Source organism: Tyto alba, unplaced genomic scaffold, assembly GCF_018691265.1.
Source record: "Tyto alba isolate M040663 unplaced genomic scaffold, T.alba_DEE_v4.0 Super-Scaffold_21, whole genome shotgun sequence".
Lineage (NCBI taxonomy): Eukaryota > Metazoa > Chordata > Aves > Strigiformes > Tytonidae > Tyto > Tyto alba.
Genome location: NW_024881295.1, coordinates 9,726,758 through 9,744,293, shown reverse-complemented (window position 1 = coordinate 9,744,293; position 17,536 = coordinate 9,726,758). Strand labels below are relative to the sequence as shown.

The window sequence follows — 17,536 nt, the reverse complement described above, 5'->3', positions numbered from 1 at the left end:
CAGCTTCATGTTTCATATAGATTGAGTTCAAATCATACTGGGCTTATTAAAATTGTCAGCAATTACTTTTCTATTAGTGCTGATTCAGGAGTTAATGCTGTTGCCCCTTTGGTAAGGTAGAGCATTTTCTTCCACACGTTAAGAATTCTTACAAGATTTTACCCATGCAGAATTATTATTTTCTTTATATTGCCTTGTTAAGGAAGACCTCATGCTTTAGAACTAGAGGGCTATTTCTGGGACTCCAAGTAGGTCAGAAAGCTGTAACCAGGCTGGAGAGGGGGTGCATTTGTCAGCACCAGCAGAGGTCTGGGCAATCTGGTTTTGGTTTGAGCATGTGTTGGCGTAGCTGGCCTTACCTCTGTGGAAATCTGCGTGCAGACAGGCAGCACTGTGTATGTTCTTACTATGCACGGTTGTGCGTTTGGGGTGCTAATTCAGGTTCAGGTCAAGAGCAAGACCAGTACAACTTCCCTTTTACTTTGGTTTACGTGCAGATTATGTGGGGGTTTGTTGTTGTTTTGTTTGTTTGTTTTTTAAGACCCTGTCTCGAGTGCCACCTTGCAGGGCGGGTCTTTGGCACAGCTGCTGTGGAGCAGCAGAGGTGGTGGGTTCACTGGGAAAAATGGGATCTAGGAGTGTGCTTGCCAGGAAACTCCCGTGGCACCAAGTGCATCCTGGTGGTCTTGGGGATAGAGGAGAAGCTGGGAATGAGACTGTATCACCTCTAGTGACAGAGGCCGGGGCTTGCCCACCCTAGCCCCTTCCCTAGGGAAGGAGAGGTCCCCCCATGTTTGAGATTGCCCAGGTGTCTCATAATTTCTGGGACAGGTGGCTAGATGAGCAGTGACTCACCTGCTTGCATTGACTCGCTGCTGTAGGTCCTGGCTGTGAAACATGGGAGACTTTTAGTGAAAAGATGGGTCTGTCTTGGTGCTTGAAATAAAATTTTATAGCCTGACTGGAAAGATAAGGCACAGATATGTTTTTACATGGTTTATTGTGCTACCTGCATACAAAAAAAAAAAATGTAGTGCCTGTCCATGAAATGCTTTGCATGTAGAGGATGATGCACTTTTGGGAGGGAGAAAAGGGATGAATCATTTCTAGCCTGAAAAACAGTATTGATGACCTCTCAGGTTACAGTCCTGCCAGAAGCGTTGCATGACAAACACTGCTACTGTTACTTTCCGTTGGAATTTGATTTAACTTTTGCAGCAGGAATAGTTGCTCAGGTCTACTGTCAACTACAAATATTAAAGCATACAGAGAAGCTTAAAGTGAATAATAGTTATATGGATCTTACTACCTTCCTGGAGTGTAATTTAAATATCTGTCTCTTGAGAGTCTTAAAAAAAAAAAGTTCAATTACCTTGTTCCTATATTTCATTAATTTAACCACCGCTCATTGTAATGGATTCAGTGTTTAAATTACCAAATTACATCAATCCCAGACTAATACTACAGTGGTTGGGCACATGACATGGGCACTCAGGTCCCAAGCTTGCTCTCTGGCTGTACAGCAGAGCAGTGGCTGATCCAGGGCACTGGCTGTAGTTTGCTCTTTAATGTCTCACTGATCAAGTGATAACCGGTGGCATTAGAGCCAGGTTCAAACCACTGGTGACAGCTAATTGCAGGCGATCAGAACACCAGCATTCTGGAGTCCATATATTTTCTTTTTTGGTCTCTTTCTCACTTTTAAAAATGAAAGGTTGATTTGAAGGTGTTCTTGTATTAATAGAATTTTTGATAAGTTTGCATGTTTAGGTAGCTGTTAGATGTAAACTTAACCTGCTAACCTTGACACTGGCTCTTTATGCAGATGCGTGTGCTTTATAGGTGTAAGTCTGTACCTACTTCTGTTACAGCTCGTCACTCACTGTCATGCAAAGCAGATACAAATTCTTGATGACTGTTTTGAGATGGTCCTATTACATGGTCCATGTGGGGGACCATTATATGGTCGGTGGGTCAGCACAGAAAACACTGATGAGAACTAGCTGTCCAGGGAATGGGGTGCAGAGGCTCTGTGCTATTTCCAGCCCCTGAATTGCTGTTTTCTGAAGGAGGAACCATAGGACACAGCACTGCTGGTGCTTGTTTGGGGCTGTCTGGATTGTTTTCTCTACCATTCTCATTAGTACAAGACTTTGATAGAGGTATTAAAACAGTCCCACAAAACTGATCAAATATGTTCTAGTTGTAGGTTTTTTTAGAGAAAAGTTTGATTTCAGAAGTTGTAAGGGATCCACTGACAAGACACATACACCCATTGTGAGCACCAGTACAACAACTAAAGCTGTGCTTTGCCAGCTCCATGAATTGACTGCTTAACTGCTCATCTAGGTTTACCTGGAAATACTTCATATATCTGCATGAGATACAATGTGTTTAATGTGCAGCTGGGAAAAAAACCACTATGGTTTAACAAATGGCATACATTGGTGGTGTGGGGCGCATTACATGAATACAACAGTAACTAATTTTTTAAATAAGGTTTGCATGAATGAGGTAGGACTGAGTTCTGCCAGGTGCTGTATAAGCACAAAAAATCTCTATTTTGAAAAGCTTATGGACAACATCCAAGACAAGAAGCAGCATGCAGGCGTTGAACTGTTCTTTGTCCACAACCCAAGCAACCTGCTTTCTCCTTGTCAATAGTAGCACATCAAAACCAGCAGTTTGTTACAAGGATGCCTGTATTCTGAAATATTCTATTAATTTTGAATTAGCTCATTCACCCTTTCATTTATGAATTAATCCCTTCTAATGCAAGCAAACATCACAGCTGTGGTTGTCCAGGTATTGTTAATCTGAGTCACACAGAGGCTGAGCACACTAAACCTAGGTAATGATCTCAGATGAGGGCAGCTTTGTTTAAGACCAATACTGAACTCCAAGTGTGTGGTTGTTGAACAGTGTAAGTATTACTTCTACAAAACACTTTCTTTTATGTGGATCTTGAGTGCCGAATTCATTATTTAGGGCTTCATGTTGATTTGGAACCCTAAGCTACGATGGAAATAGTTCATGGCAGGTGCTTTGCTTAATTCCTTAATTCACTTTCGGTCAGCATTGTTAGCTTTATCCCCCTATCCCCATCCCTCTTTTTTTTTTTTAATCATTATATTTCTTTTAAGGTAGTGTATTTAATAGCAAAGTGAATAGAAGCTGTGTGCTGATCCCTCCCCTAGTGGTACCTACTTTTAGTTCACAATTTCAAGACTTCTTTGAACTTGGCTATTTCTGACATAAGAACATTAATAGTTTTGCCATGATAACAAGCTGAAAGCTTTTAAGATTAACAAAACAGAGTGGTAAAATGCAACCTTTGTCCTGGGTTCTGTGGTATGCTTTTACTTAATTTTTCTTCTCTGGGATTGTATTGTTAGTATGCTACGGCAAACAGTACTAGGTTTATTTTTCCTGAAATAACACTGGTGCCTACTGCAAACTATAAATCTTCAGGGATCAATGAACAATATTGTGGGTTGGCAAAAATCTCCGACTTTGTATCTTGGCATAGTAAACTTTTTTGAAGTACTTTATTGTAATAAACTGTAAATCTGTTTGAGAGTGTTGGTCAAGCATGTTGGTATGCTGATACTTTTTTTTCCTTTTTTCATCTTCTTTTTTTTTTTTTTTTCCCAGCTCTTCACCTCAAGTCCATTTTTTTTATGAAGCATTCAGGGTGGTGGATTGCTGTTCCCATGCTGCTTGCCTTGTTTTGCTGGCTTGTATCAGTCCAATCTTCATGTGTTCTTTCAGCTCTCACTCTGAACTTGGAAGTGAACATGGACATTTTGGTCTCTTACTTGGCCAGCTAACTACCACTAGTATGACCCATGAGCCCAAGCAGCCTGGACTTTAGGCGGTGCCTGTGCAGCTCATTTTTTTGATGTTGTCGGTCTTTACATCACGAGCTAATTGTGAGAAAGTGAGATCAGAGGAACCACTTCCAACACAGTAGCTATATGCCAGGGAGCTCTTCATAAGGATGGTCTGACAATATCAAATTATAGGGAGCCACGCGGTGTGTTAATCACCACAGTGGAGCTTGTCTCTGACAAATTTGAGGTGGGGAGTCTGTGCGAGTGTTTGTCGTTGGAGGCCAGAGGCAGATCTCCAGCTTGAGATTAGGATATTTTTGTTCTTTTGGGAAAAGTGCAGTGGTTGCGCAGGTGGTGTAAGGAAAAAGCATCAGATGGATTACGGCTGATAACTACATTTATTCCAACACCACCACTCCATAGTTGCATATATGACAGGTATTTTAGGCATTTACATGCTGAAATAAATCCTCATTTGAGTGATGATCTGTAATGAAAATTGATATATATAATGCATTAAAATAGCTAATGATGTTTTTAAGGTTCATGACAGTTGTGGAACTGTTCAGAAATTGATCAGGATCCCATGCTTTAAAAGCAGTTGATCTTTCACATATTTTTGCAAACAATATTGTGGCTTTTAAGTGAAGTCACTTTTATAAAGGAAACTCTCTTCTGCATTTGGAGAATGCTGTATCTCAGAGTAGTAGGAGTGTTTAGAAAAAAATTAAAATAGTAAAAAACCTCAAATGCTGTATTTTTATAGCATTCAAAGTATCCCATCAGGGATGTCAGAGTAAAAAGACTGCTAAGCTGAGTTTAAGTATGTTTTATGGCTTCATTTATGCTGCTACCAATGTAAGCTGTACTTCCTCCCACCCTAACAGTAACGCATGTGGCATTCATTGTCCATCCAGCTGTCAGTATAGAGGTCAGAAAACATCATGACAGTTGTTAAAGGTCTCGGGCTACGTCCTGAAGGCTGTGTGCTCCCGGGGGGGACTTGCGAGGCGCTGTTACAGGTGAGGGGTCTGTGCAGGGAGCCCAAGTTGCTCGTTTCTGATTTGGGCGGCTTCTGCCACACTTGTCCCCCTGCTCTGCACTGCGAAGGTTTGTCACGTTGCCAGCACTGTCACAGGCCCCGTGAGCTGGTGTAACTCTGCTGCGGCCCTGAGCCGGCTTTCCCCGGCATCTGGGCTAACTGGGGGGCAGGAGGGGGGGAAGCAAGGCTCAGTCAGTCAATGACAGCTGCTCCTCCGATTGATGATACAGTATAAAAGCAAAGACACTGTCTCCAAATTTTGATTTTTCTGTGTTGGCTGTAGGAAAGATGCAGAACTCTTTCTATTCTTGTTTTCTTCCTCTAGAGGTGTGTATTTGATGTATTTCTTTGCTAGATATGAGCATCGCTAGGTCACTTGCTTTAATTCCAGTGACTCCGCGGATTTTTTTTTCCACATTTGGAGTCGTGCAGTTTCAGCGGTGTGCACAGCGCCCACTCGTTACTGAGGTAATTTACGAATGAAATCAGTAACGCGTAGAGGCCCTGCTCAGCTCAGTAAAATGAGGGAGCGTTCACTCGTAGCGCGAGGAAAGACGCCAGGAGCGCGGAGCGCCTCCTGCCCTCGCGTCCCCCCCCCCCCCCCCCGCGCCCGTACCGATACCCGCCCCCCCCTCATGCCAGCGGCGGCGCGCGGCCGCCAGGGGGCGCCCAGGCCCCGCGCCGTTGCCGCCGCGCGGGCGCTGTCGCTGTCCGGCAGCGCCCCCTGGCGGCCGCCGCGCTGAAGGCCGCGCTTGCCTTGCAGGTCGCACCGGGCGGTACACGCTGATCGAGAAATGGCGGGACACGGAGAGGCACCTGGCACCGCACGAAAACCCCATCGTGTCGCTGAACAAGTGGGGGCAGTACGCGAGCGACGTGCAGCTGATCCTGCGCCGCACCGGGCCCTCTCTGAGCGAGCGGCCGACCTCGGACAGCGTGGCTCGCATCCCGGAGAGGACTCTGTACCGGCAAAGCTTGCCCCCCCTGGCCAAGCTGAGGCCTCCTGGCGACAAATCCATGAAGAGGAGGGAGCCGAAAAGGAAATCCCTCACCTTCACCGGGGGGGCCAAAGGGTTAATGGACATCTTTGGGAAGAGCAAGGAATCCGAGTTCAAGCAAAAGGTGCTCAACAACTGTAAAACAACAGCGGATGAGTTGAAGAAGCTGATCCACCTCCAGACAGAGAAACTTCAGTGCATTGAGAAGCAGCTGGAGTCCAACGAAGCTGAGATCCGCTACTGGGAACAAAAGTATAACTCCAGCCTGGAAGAAGAAATCCTCAAGCTAGAGCAGAAGATCAAAAGGAACGAAGTGGAGATTGAAGAGGAAGAGTTCTGGGAAAATGAGCTGCAGATCGAACAGGAGAATGAAAAGCAGCTGAAGGAGCAGCTGCAGGAGATGAGGCAGAGGATCCTGGAGTGCGAGAGCAAGCTGAAGGACTACATGTCTCAGATCCACAACATGGAAAGTGGCCTTGAAGCAGAGAAGTTGCAGCGGGAAGTTCAAGAGTCCCAAGTGAATGAAGAAGAGGTCAAGGAAAAGATCGAGAAGGTGAAGGGTGAGATTGATATTCAGGGCCAGCAGAGTCTGAGACTGGAAAATGGCATTAAAGCTGTAGAAAGGTCTTTGGGCCAAGCTACCAAACGGTTACAGGTAAGAATGTCTCTTTTTTTATCTATAGCTAAAGAAAAGTCAAAGACACAGCTGTAACATTTTTCTTACACAGATTTGGAGCCCATGAAAGAAAACATGAGAAAGTTTCCAGTGAATTGGGGTAAAAGGAAGAAAGCATTACTTTCATTTTCAAATTGCATTTCAAATTCCTTTTTTTTTTTTCTTTGAAGAGCAGACAATTTTCATTTCACCCATGTGTATTTTGCTCATTCAAGCCATCTGAAAGGAAAAACAGTAGTTAGTTCTTTGTCTGAAGATAAACCAGCAGATGTTTTGGTGGATGTGTTCCTGGCCATTCAGAAGGCCAAGGTGGCCTGCAGTTAGTGCTGAGTGCCACAACACTTCTCATTTATTTACGTGCCGGCACAGTTCCATTCCCATCAGTTACAGCTTTGGTTTGCTACCATTCCCTGACTGCCTGGTGACCTCTGAGAAATCACTCAAAGCACATCTTCACCGTGCCATGGTCTATGACAGAGAAACACCCGAGCTAGGATCAGCCAGATGAGCTGAGGGCAGTATGTACAGCTGCACCCATGGCAATGCATCTAGCTACCTCGCCCTGCTGAGAGGGAGTGCTCACTAGCTCCAGCAAGGTGCTGCTGTGCTAGTGGGTCTGGGCTCTTTTACACCTCAGGCAAATAATATCTCCTGCATGAACAATAGCACGTTTAGGGCTAGTGAGGGAGGGATTGTTGTACTGCTGGGTGCTCAACGGGACTGTAGTGCTCTCGGCCTAATGCCTTTAAAAGTAATAGTCTTCAAACCCCTGTTGATTTGGGGTTAGATGTCTTGAGAATTTGAGGCCCTGGGTCTCAGCAACTCAGTGCTTCATACTGTTAAATTTTAGGGAAAATTGCACCATCATAGCCTTTTCTGAGGCTAAACTTCTGATTCTTGCTATGTTTGTTTGGCATCAAAATAGATTAATTAAAAAGAACAGTCCAAAAGCAGCACCTGGATAGATGGATGTAGAGCTAAAATAACTGTTAGCTTAAAGGGCTTTTGTTGTACAGAATAGCATCTCTCTTTTCCTGTCTGACTTGCTGGTGTTCAGCATTTTATTTTCTCTACACCTCAGGTGTTTGTGGCACATGTGTCTAAAGAGAATCCAGTCTCTGCTTCCTTGCTAAAGTTAATGATATCACCTGGAACTTGATAGAGCATGAAAGAATAAATATAAATGGAAATCTAGCAGCTAGCTGGATGAGGTGAAGGAAAGATTGGCTCGTGGGATTTTAATGTGCCATGTAAGGTAGGACTGAGGCATCACACATCAGTTTGAGTTGCAATTCTTGCTGTATTGCTGGGATTCACAGTTACTTTGTTCCACAGTGCTGCAGTTGCAGTAAGGTGATTCTGCTGTGAATATGTAAAGGGATTTTGCATCCTTATTCCTGAGCACCTTGAACTTTGTCAGTATAAGCTGTTTTTACTAAATGAGGGGGGAGGGAGGGGAAATGTAATCGTTTCATCCAAAGCAAAATGGATGAAAACTGTAAGCAGCTTTGGCCACACTTATCTATCCTAAATTTCCAGACACACTATGCTTAAGGATTTGGGCTAACAGAAAGCATCAAGTCCTCTCTCTATATTTTACTTATCCTCAGTAACATTCAATGAGGCTATGATTGAGTTAAAAATCTTTCTCACTTTGTTTTTTTCATAGGCTAGGGTTTCACTTTCTCAGGAAAGTTCCTGCTAAATTCAGGTCTTCCAAGCTTGTTCTAAACCTAAGGGTGCGGTAATCTGGAAGTCCAGGAGAAAATAAACTCAGCTCTGCGTTAGACAGTGTTGGGGGGAGGAAAGAGATATATGTTCTTGCATGCTGAAAGTTAAATATTAATATTCATAGAGCTGCAGATTTGAAACTAGAAAAGCTGAGCATGGGTGTTTTATAGACCTTTCAGTAAGGAAGGAAGGAAAATTTTGATTTATTAGATTTCAAGTGATAAAAACAGGAACGTGGCATTTTCTTAGTGGCATGTGAGAATTTTCTAGTAATTTGTCCTACCTGTTCTCTTTCATTCCTTTTTTCTAGCCACCTCAACAACATTACTTTCCAACAATATGAGGCTATGTTTTGTTAAGGATCAGATGCAGCACTCTGTGCTCCCTGTTTCTATAGAAAATTTTTAAATGCAAAAACCCCAAAAGAAAACAAAAACAAAACCCACAGTAAAATCCCACCCATCTTCAGGTAAAAGATCTCACTGAAGTTTCATGATTAGATTCTGAATTTAAGAGCTGAAACCTGAAAGGTTTGGGGTGATACTTAACATTTTTACCTCATTTCCCATTAAAGTTGAGAGATGTCAAGAACAATTTATTTATGATGTTAGTTCTGCTAACCTGCCTATTCCAGTGATTCAGGTTTTTAAAAAAAAACAACTTAATTCTTTTGGGTGGCAACTTTGTTACAGTCTCACAAAATGTCGGGCTGTAGAATTAGCAGTGTAGTAAGTAAAGACAGTTGAGAATTTCCTGTGTCCCAAGTGTCCAGTTGTAGAGTACGATGGGCGCAAAATAAATTAAAGAATTGTTCTGTAGAATTGTCTTAAAATTTGGAGGTGGTCTGGTTTCCATTTCTCAGTCCGGTTTCTCCAAAAGCTTGTAGCCAATGATTGGAAGCACAAGTCTAGCATGGAAAACTGAGACCAACCACAAAATATGCATTGATTGAGCGGGTCAACCGAATACATCAGTGACAGAGCAACTGGCATTTAAAAGGTCCTAATTTGTATTAATTTTCATATCTTTTGAATTCAGTCTCGACTGTGACCTTACTGAAAGTTTAAAGTGAATAAGGGCTGTGCTGTTAAGGACTGTTCCTAGAACAGAACCACAAAACTATTCTCTCCCAATCCTTGTGTGAGTTCACGTATAATTCTGCTTACACAAGATAATTAGAGAAAAAGAGGTTGACCCAAACTCCATCTCTTGCCAAAATGAAGATATAGCACTGCAGAGAAATGCTGACAGATGTGCTGCCTGGCATCCGGGCGGCTGGCCCATCCCCTCTCTGGCCAGATGGGTGAAGCCCGTCCTGGCTGTGGAAGGCACCACACACGGTTGTCTGCTAACAGAGCTGAATCGGGAGCAGGGAGGAATAATTGTAGTCTAAGACTGCTGTAATCTAGTAATCTGTTGAAGCTGTAGGTATTGTATACTGTGCCAGAATTACAGAGCCTTGAGGAAGATCCTAAATTATCATCTGTGCTTGTGAAGGGGTGATGAACCAGCCAGGATTTGGCCTCGTTGTACAAAACACAGTACGCCTGCAGAGTGAGAGAGCTCTGTCCATAAACACTTACACTCTAAATAGAAAAAAAAAAGAACATGAAGAGAAGGGAAGGGAATTTTTCTCCTTTTAGCAACCGAAGGACTAAATGAGCTGTCCAAGTCATGCTGGACACTTCTGGCAGAGCTGGGATTTGGTGCCAGACTGATGCTCAGCTCATGTATTTTTTCAGAGTGCTATTACCTTTATTTGCTCACCTCTTTTGTGCCAAAATTTTTCTCAGGTGATATAAGAAACATCTGCTAGTCATCCTAGAAATAATATAAACAGACCGCTAGTAACCCCTAATAAGTAATAATGAGCGTTGATTCGCTTTCTAAATTAAGAGTGTAAAATACCTTTCAACTCTGCCACTTGCATTTGAATTGAAAAATTGAGGCTTTCTCATCAAAAGGAGAAGCGATAGTTGCCCAATTGCAAACAGAGTCTTGAAATGCTGCTTTATGCTCGCTGCTGCTCAGCAGATGTTTTCTCTTTCCTGTCAGGACAGGGAACAAGAACTGGAGCAATTGACAAAGGAGCTGCGACAGGTCAATCTCCAACAGTTCATCCAGCAAACAGGAACGAAGGTCACGGTGCTGCCAGCAGACCCCGTTGAGGTGGAGGCCCCACATGTGGAGCTCGAGAGAGGTGCAGCGCTCAGAATGCTTGCGGTGGGCGGGAGGAGGGATGGCAAAGCATTTACCTGCTGCATCAGTGCTGGCACTTACACACGAAGGGAATGCTCGGTTAGCAAATAAGTCAGCAAAATATTAAGAACACACGGTGTCAAATATTTCTTTTCATTCCCAGGGTTTAGCAAGCTACAGATAAAGTGCAGTATGTAGATAGCTTACCTCTCGCTGTGCCCAGGCCTGTGCTTGTCCCATCAGTAACACATTAGGCCAGTATTTTTCAAGCGTGGCCACGATGGCTGCAGGCGTGTAAGCTGGCACACAACCTGATGGCACGTCTGACATTGCTGTTCATCTGGGTTCTTCCTCTTCTGAAGGGGTGTGTTGTCAAAGTAGAAAAAGAAATGTGTCTGGATCTCCAGGAAATCCCAGGCAGCAGCTGCGTGGGAATAGGAGTTTATGCCGCTGGGCTGCCAGCCATCCAGAAGTCCTGCACAGATACAGCGTGTGCAGCCTGACTTTGCCCCTGGTGAGATCAGGGCATTCTGCACGTGCCCACCTCTGAATTACCTAGACAGAAACGTGGGAGCGCTTTGAAGGCGTGTCAGAGCTGTGGCACAAGCAGAGGCTCCTTTGCTGTGGCTCAGCCTCTGCTGTGGTGTGCTTTATCCAGCACCCAGCTTGCAAGGGACCTGTTTCTCTCAGCATTCCCCTTAGCTGGTTCTGTCTCTCCTCTTAGAAAACTTTCTAACCAAAAGATATTGGGAGAAAAGACAACCAGGCCTTACGTGTCAGCACTTGTATGAACTTTCTCTTCGAAGTAGGCAGGAAGCTGAAGCTTTGAATTACGTTATAGGTACAAACTCTTTCTACACAATACTGTAAAAATATATTGCATGTATATGGTCCTTGTGGGAGGATAACTACGTTGTGTAGGTATATCTTTCTGTTTTGAAATGAGCAGGAAGTGTGCACCTTAAATCTCATCGCTTCCTAGTCAGGCATTTGTATTTTTTGTTGTATGTGGTATTAGTTTTTCTGTGTCGCACTAAGCGACTGAGCAGGAAGGAGAGGTGTTCTACAGACATCACCCTTGACAATGACTGTTTCTAACCACCCTTTTTCTTGTGCAGAGCCAGCATTTCAGTCTGGGTCACTGAAGCGCCCTGGCTCATCGAGGCAACTCCCCAGTAACCTTCGGATTCTACAGAATCCCCTGTCGTCTGGTTTTAACCCGGAGGGCATTTACGTATGACAGTACATACCTCTTCTGGAGAGGACCTAGCAAGGTACCCTGGACAAGATACACTTTTGTTTTATTCTGCCAATGATGAATGGAAGAAGATTTTGTTTGTTTGTTTCTTTAAGCCACCACATTATTTTTACTTCTTCCTCTAACACACCACTTGGAGCCATACCCTGTGCACTGATGCTGAAGAGACAGAGGAGCTGTCTCGATTCATAATTGGCAAGGATGACCTTGCTGTCAACACAGCTAGAGTGCAAAAACCTTCATTTGTTTTTGCCACTTCAGGAGTGTTTGGGAAAGTATTGTTCCTTGTATAGGCATAAATAAAAGACTGAGGGTGAAGGAAACCATGTATGCAACTTACCTGAGGTTTAATTTATTCCCTTTAATCAATGGACGTGTGAATGTTGACCTTTTATATTTTTATTTTTAATTGTGAATAATCATGTATGGCTGTATGTCAGTCTGAAAAGGTGACTATAAATTGTGTACAAACACCCACCATTTGATCAAGTAGAACAACTTGCAATGCAGAGTTTGGTGGAGTGCTGAACCATTAAAATGGTTTCTCACCACTGACTTTGTTAATTTCTGTTGTAGGTCATAATATGTCATGTTCCATCCATTGCTACCTTTTAAGGCTTGAAAAGTGAGCTTGTGGGATTTACTTGCTGTTGAATCTGCCTTGAATGAAGCACCTAGTGTTCAAAAGATTTATGGAATTTAAACCTTGGCTTGGTAAAAATATTTCCAGCATATGATTGCAGATGCACTAGTTAGATGATATTTTATTATATAGAATGTATATTTGAAATATTTTGCCACATTGTATATGCCTTTTGAGAAAAGAACAGTGTAAGAAGTTGTCTTCATATATCTTACCAAAAGAGAGTAGGAGGCTTTCACTGTGTGTGATTTTGTACTTTATTTTTTCCACTAGCCATTACAGTGTTCTTGTTTTGCAGTAAATCTTGCTGTTGGAGGAGAAAAAACAAACAACCACCAAAAAAACCCAAACCAAAACAAAACAAAACAAAAACAACAAAACAAGTGAGCAATCCTCTTCCAGCCTTCCAGAATTCACTCAAGTTTTGTGGAGGGAAGAAACCTGGCAGTCCCATAAAGTCAACAGCAGAGCATCTCCTGACTTTAGTGGGGCCAGGATTTCGTTCTGGGTCCCCAGTGTTCAGTGGTTAGACGTTTAGCCCCTTTGCAAGACATACTGCTGCTCAGTCACAGAATATAAAGCTTACAAACAGGAAATTCATACATTTGATAGTAATTTTTTTAGAAAACGTGAAAAAAGAACATTATTGTATCTTGATGTCACTGAATGCAGTCAAAGCGAAGCAAGAATTAGACAAAATGACTTCCATGCAGAAAGGAAGATGCTACCAAGTAGCATGTTGGTTACAGGCCTTGAACAGAGAGATTGCTAAAGGGGACACTAAGTTTGTCGAGAGGTGACTGGCCTCAGTGGGACACTGTAGGTTAGGAGGCTGGCCTCGTGGGGGAGTTAGAGGAGGGGTTGGGCCTTACCTACTTGCATTTGGATTTCCTGTTCTAACAGCAACTCATACCAGCATCCACACTTCTGAGATCCCCTTGACGTGAGGGGAGTCACTGTGCTTTCACTGCAGTATTGAATACCTGGACTCCAGTCAGTGGCAAAATGACAGAACTCCTGATGCCTTTGGTAGGGTCAGGATTTTACCACTGGTAGGGAACTCCAAGCTTTTTGCCATATAAAATACTTAAGAATCCTTAACTCCGAGCATCCTCCAGTGTTGATTTACTGATGTGCAGATAAATGTTAATTTAAGTTTGGTTTTTGTTTTTTGTTCTTTTTTTTAAAAGAAGCTTCCTGACAAATGGAAGTTTTGTAAGATACAGTAGAAGATGAAGGACTCTTGAGTGTTTAATGCTTTTTTTTTTTCCCCTTTCCACTTACTAATGGCAACATATATTCTAAAAATGCTGCTGTATTTAGACTAACAGCAACAGATAAGGCTGTGAATATATAAAGGACCTTTCCAAATGGACTCTGAATTTTTACTGTTTAACTTATCAGGTCTTTTTTTTTTTTTTTTTTTTCTATTTCTTTCTTCCCCTTGTGAGCAAACTGGAAAATGAGATGTTCCTACCTGAGGAATCTTTGCAGTGCTCACAGATTTTACTGTTAGCTTATCACAATTCTGTGCTCATGTTTACTGTGCCCATAACTTTGTATTAAAAAAAAAAGAAATAAATGTGTGTATATATATATATATTAAAAAGTGTAAAATATACATAGTTTGGGGACAATATCTGTCCAAGGTACTTGAGCATATATGCCTTACATTCTGGGTTCAATTTACAGAAATAAATGGCCCTCTCCAGTGGATATCTTGCATCTTCAGCACCTCTTGATGTTAGAGAACTGAGGCACTCAGCACCTTGCAAAGTCTGGCCCAAATTATGCTGCATGGGAGTAGGGAGGAAACAAGGAAAAGCCTGTGGCAATTTCAGTCTTGTACTGAGATGAAGTACTTTTAAGGCAGATCAGCATGCTTACCTAGCTAATGTTTTTGTCATACTTTGTGACTGGTCCATCTCCCACAGATGTCAGTTTGAGCTGAATTAGGCTCTTGCACCATAAAAACTGCCCTCTTTCTCTGCCGGGTTATTCTTTAAGATGGAGGGAGGAGAAAAAGGATTAAAAGGAAGAGTAAGAGCAGCTTTGGAGGGCTTAACTTATGGCTTTGTAATAGAATCAAGGAAGAAATTTGCCATTTAAGTTAAAAAATAGCACCTGCTGACTGCAGCAGCTGTTTGACAGAGGGGCCAGCCTGGAGCTGGCTGAGGAGCGGCCACTGCATCACCACAGAGTGGACCCTCCTTGTCAGGGCTTCAGCATATGTCAAGAAGATCTGAAAAATGTTTACAGTTTCAGCCACTGCTGTGGCAAAGGAGAGGCTTTGGTATCCAAACTTGTCATTTGTGAGACACTGACAAATTCCTCTGCCCCCACCATACTCCTCTTGCTTATTGCATTTCACCCAGGCTGAAGTTCTGTAGCATTTTCACCCTCTCTGTAAATAAACCAAAAAAAAAAAAAAAAAAAAAAAGCATGCCCTTGCATTAAATGTGAAATGAACAATGTATTACAGTGATAAAAATTCTTCACACTGGCATTAAGATTTTTGCTTCTGATCAACTGCAGAACCTCACTCTTTCTTTACAAATGTAGAAAAATTCCTTTTCGGAAGTGTTTCAAACCTACTTATGGGGCATTAGCAGAAAGGAAGCTACATTGGCTAATTTTAACAAGTGCCATATTATTTACTGGGCAGCATGATAAAAATGGGTTTTTTTGCTTGCGTTAAATAGTTGAATACACAAGCACTATTTTCCAGTGCATGGGGAATTTATATGGAGGACTCCTGTAATTTATTACTAATGGAAATTAACTGTGTTGCCTCTGTCATCCATGAGGATACAGTTCATTTTTGCTGGTGATGCTATGTTGTTAGGGGAGAGGATGGGGGCTTGACCATTTGAAAAGCCAATAGGTTAAGGCCAAGGTAAACATTCTGAATGCCCGAGCATGGAAGAAACCCAAGTCCCACTGAGAAGTCAGCTAGGAACCTGCCTCCCGTTATCTTTCAGTGGGACTTAGGTTCCCAAGTGCCTGAATTGCTTCTGGGAATGGTATGTTTGCTTTGAGATTACTTCCTTTCTAAACCCGAGCAAGTTGGAAGGAAGTTCTTGAAGAAGAGAGCTACCACTAGCGTTGGCAATGTGCAAACATACTTTCATTGTGAAGTAAGAGAGAAAAGACTGTGTAGTGAAATAAAACTCTCCTCTTGGGGCAATAATTGCCTTGGTTTTAGCGTGAAGAGTATTGCGTTGTTTTAGTGAACTGGGATTGTATGAGCAAAAAAATTCTTACAATTTTTAGTGAGTTATCTTAAAGCATATAAATTCCTGATGTGCATTAACTTGGGTGAATTGGGCCTTAATGATCCATGTAAATAACAAACCTGTATTCAGATATTTTTTTTCTTCCAGAAAATAGTCTCTAATGGTCTGTACTGTATTAAAATAAGTGTCAAAGTGTTACTTTTATATTACACCTTTTTTTTTTTTTAAGGACATTGAAACATGCATGTTTATTCTATTTGCTACAGTATTTTAATGTTTTGGATGAAGGCCATCGGTTGTATGGAGATGACAAAACAATCATTCTGTCTATTTATTCAGTATTGCTGCTTAAAGTTTTCAAAATAAAGCTTTCAATGCCAATATAGTGACTGATTGAAAGCTGTCCTAGCTCTCTTCAGGTGTTTTTTTCCTATGTTTATAGAAAACTAAGTGAAACTTGGTATATAAACTGATATGCCAGCAAAGAATTATTGCAGTAATATTGTGGGGAGGGGTTAGGGGTGAGTGTGTGTAGTATATACATAAAGCTGTGCATGCAGCAAATGCGTTTAGGTCTCAGGTAAATGGAATGCTGAAGAATGTTCAAATCCTGTGTGGTCTTGCAAGCAACTTACACCTGTGATGAAATACTGGCTCGTGCTTCATGCCAGCGTGCAGTGCTTGTGAGGGGCAGAACAAGCAGAGGTGGTCACAAAGGATCATGTTGGAGCCCTTTGAACCAAATGGGAATTAAGCACATTCTTGAGTATTCCCCAGATGTGTTTCTGAATCAGGCCTAAAAGCACGTTCTGATATAAAAATCTTTCAGTTGCAGCAAGGATGCCTTGTTTCGAGTGTAGCTGGTACCTCTGAAAATTTTAGTAGTTCTGAAATGAATCAAGTGTGCCTGCTCTACTTGTAAAGGGTGTTCAAACCGCAGAGAATGTTCACCCTCAGGATCACCCCGTGAAACTACTAACTAGGGGTTCTGACTGGAAGATTTGAGTTGCTGATGCTTTAATCTAGAGAAGCAACACAGACTGTGAAAACATGAGTGAGCGTTTTATTACTGCTCTGCTTCAATGCAAGATGAAAATCTGTATTATATGTAACTATTTTTTGTCATTTAAAAAGCTTCTATTTTTTATTATTCTCATGAATGATTGACAAAAGATATTGGATATGCTCCCATACAATAAATTCCCCGCTGAAACTTTGGGTCTTTACCGTTCATGGTTGGCTGGAATCGCACAGTACATCTTGCACACATCTCACGATACAGCTGCTGGAACTCTGTCAAAGAACACGCTGCCTGAAAGCAGGCCCGGGTAACGCTTGGTGTGTCTAGAGCTCAAACACTTTCAGAAAGGGCCGTGTGTCAAGCATTAGGAAACAATGAACATTCCTAAATGGCAATTCATTTGGAGGTGTGGGACACACAACTGGCTGGTGTGGGGCGGCCTCTATGGCAGACAAGAGAGGTACGCTACCACAAAGTGTTCACATGCTGTGTTTTTACTCAGCTGTAGCCCGAGAACTACAAGAGAATGGAGTGGCTTGTTTTCACCCGAGGAACTGTCACTAAGATTAATATTAAAAGATAGAATTGGTCAGTGACTCAGAGGAAGTGTAACTTAAAGCAAAGAGGGGTTTGTTCAGAGATGACCAGGGAGGGGAATTGAATGTACAGAATCTTCACACGACACATACAAGGTGCACAGATGCTTCAGGGAGCAGGAAGAAATTAACCTTTGAACAAGGAACTGAAGACCTGATTCAGACTCAGTTCTTCTGATGAAGAGCAGAGGGCCTGTGAAGATTGCTTGAGGTCATTTGAGTTAATCAAGGCAGGGAAGTAGCTACAGCTGGGGACTTGTGATTTAAGCCATCCAGCTACAGTCCTTGGTCTAATATCCCAAC

The 17,536-nt window shown here is 42.4% G+C and overlaps 1 protein-coding gene across 5 annotated transcripts in view; it reads left to right on the top strand.

Annotated features, from left to right (window-relative positions):
- Window positions 1-15,997, top strand: part of RASSF8 (Ras association domain family member 8) — a 93,928-nt gene extending 77,931 nt beyond the window's left edge. For all 5 annotated transcript variants that reach the window (XM_032986224.2, XM_042795447.1, XM_032986223.2 and 2 more), the window contains 3 exons: window positions 5,639-6,528; window positions 10,336-10,480; window positions 11,598-15,997. In XM_032986224.2, coding sequence (XP_032842115.1) covers window positions 5,639-6,528; window positions 10,336-10,480; window positions 11,598-11,719 — 1,157 coding nt within the window. In that variant the 3' untranslated portion in view covers window positions 11,720-15,997. The remainder of the gene's footprint in view (window positions 1-5,638; window positions 6,529-10,335; window positions 10,481-11,597) is intronic.
- The last annotated feature ends 1,539 nt before the right edge of the window (window positions 15,998-17,536 follow it).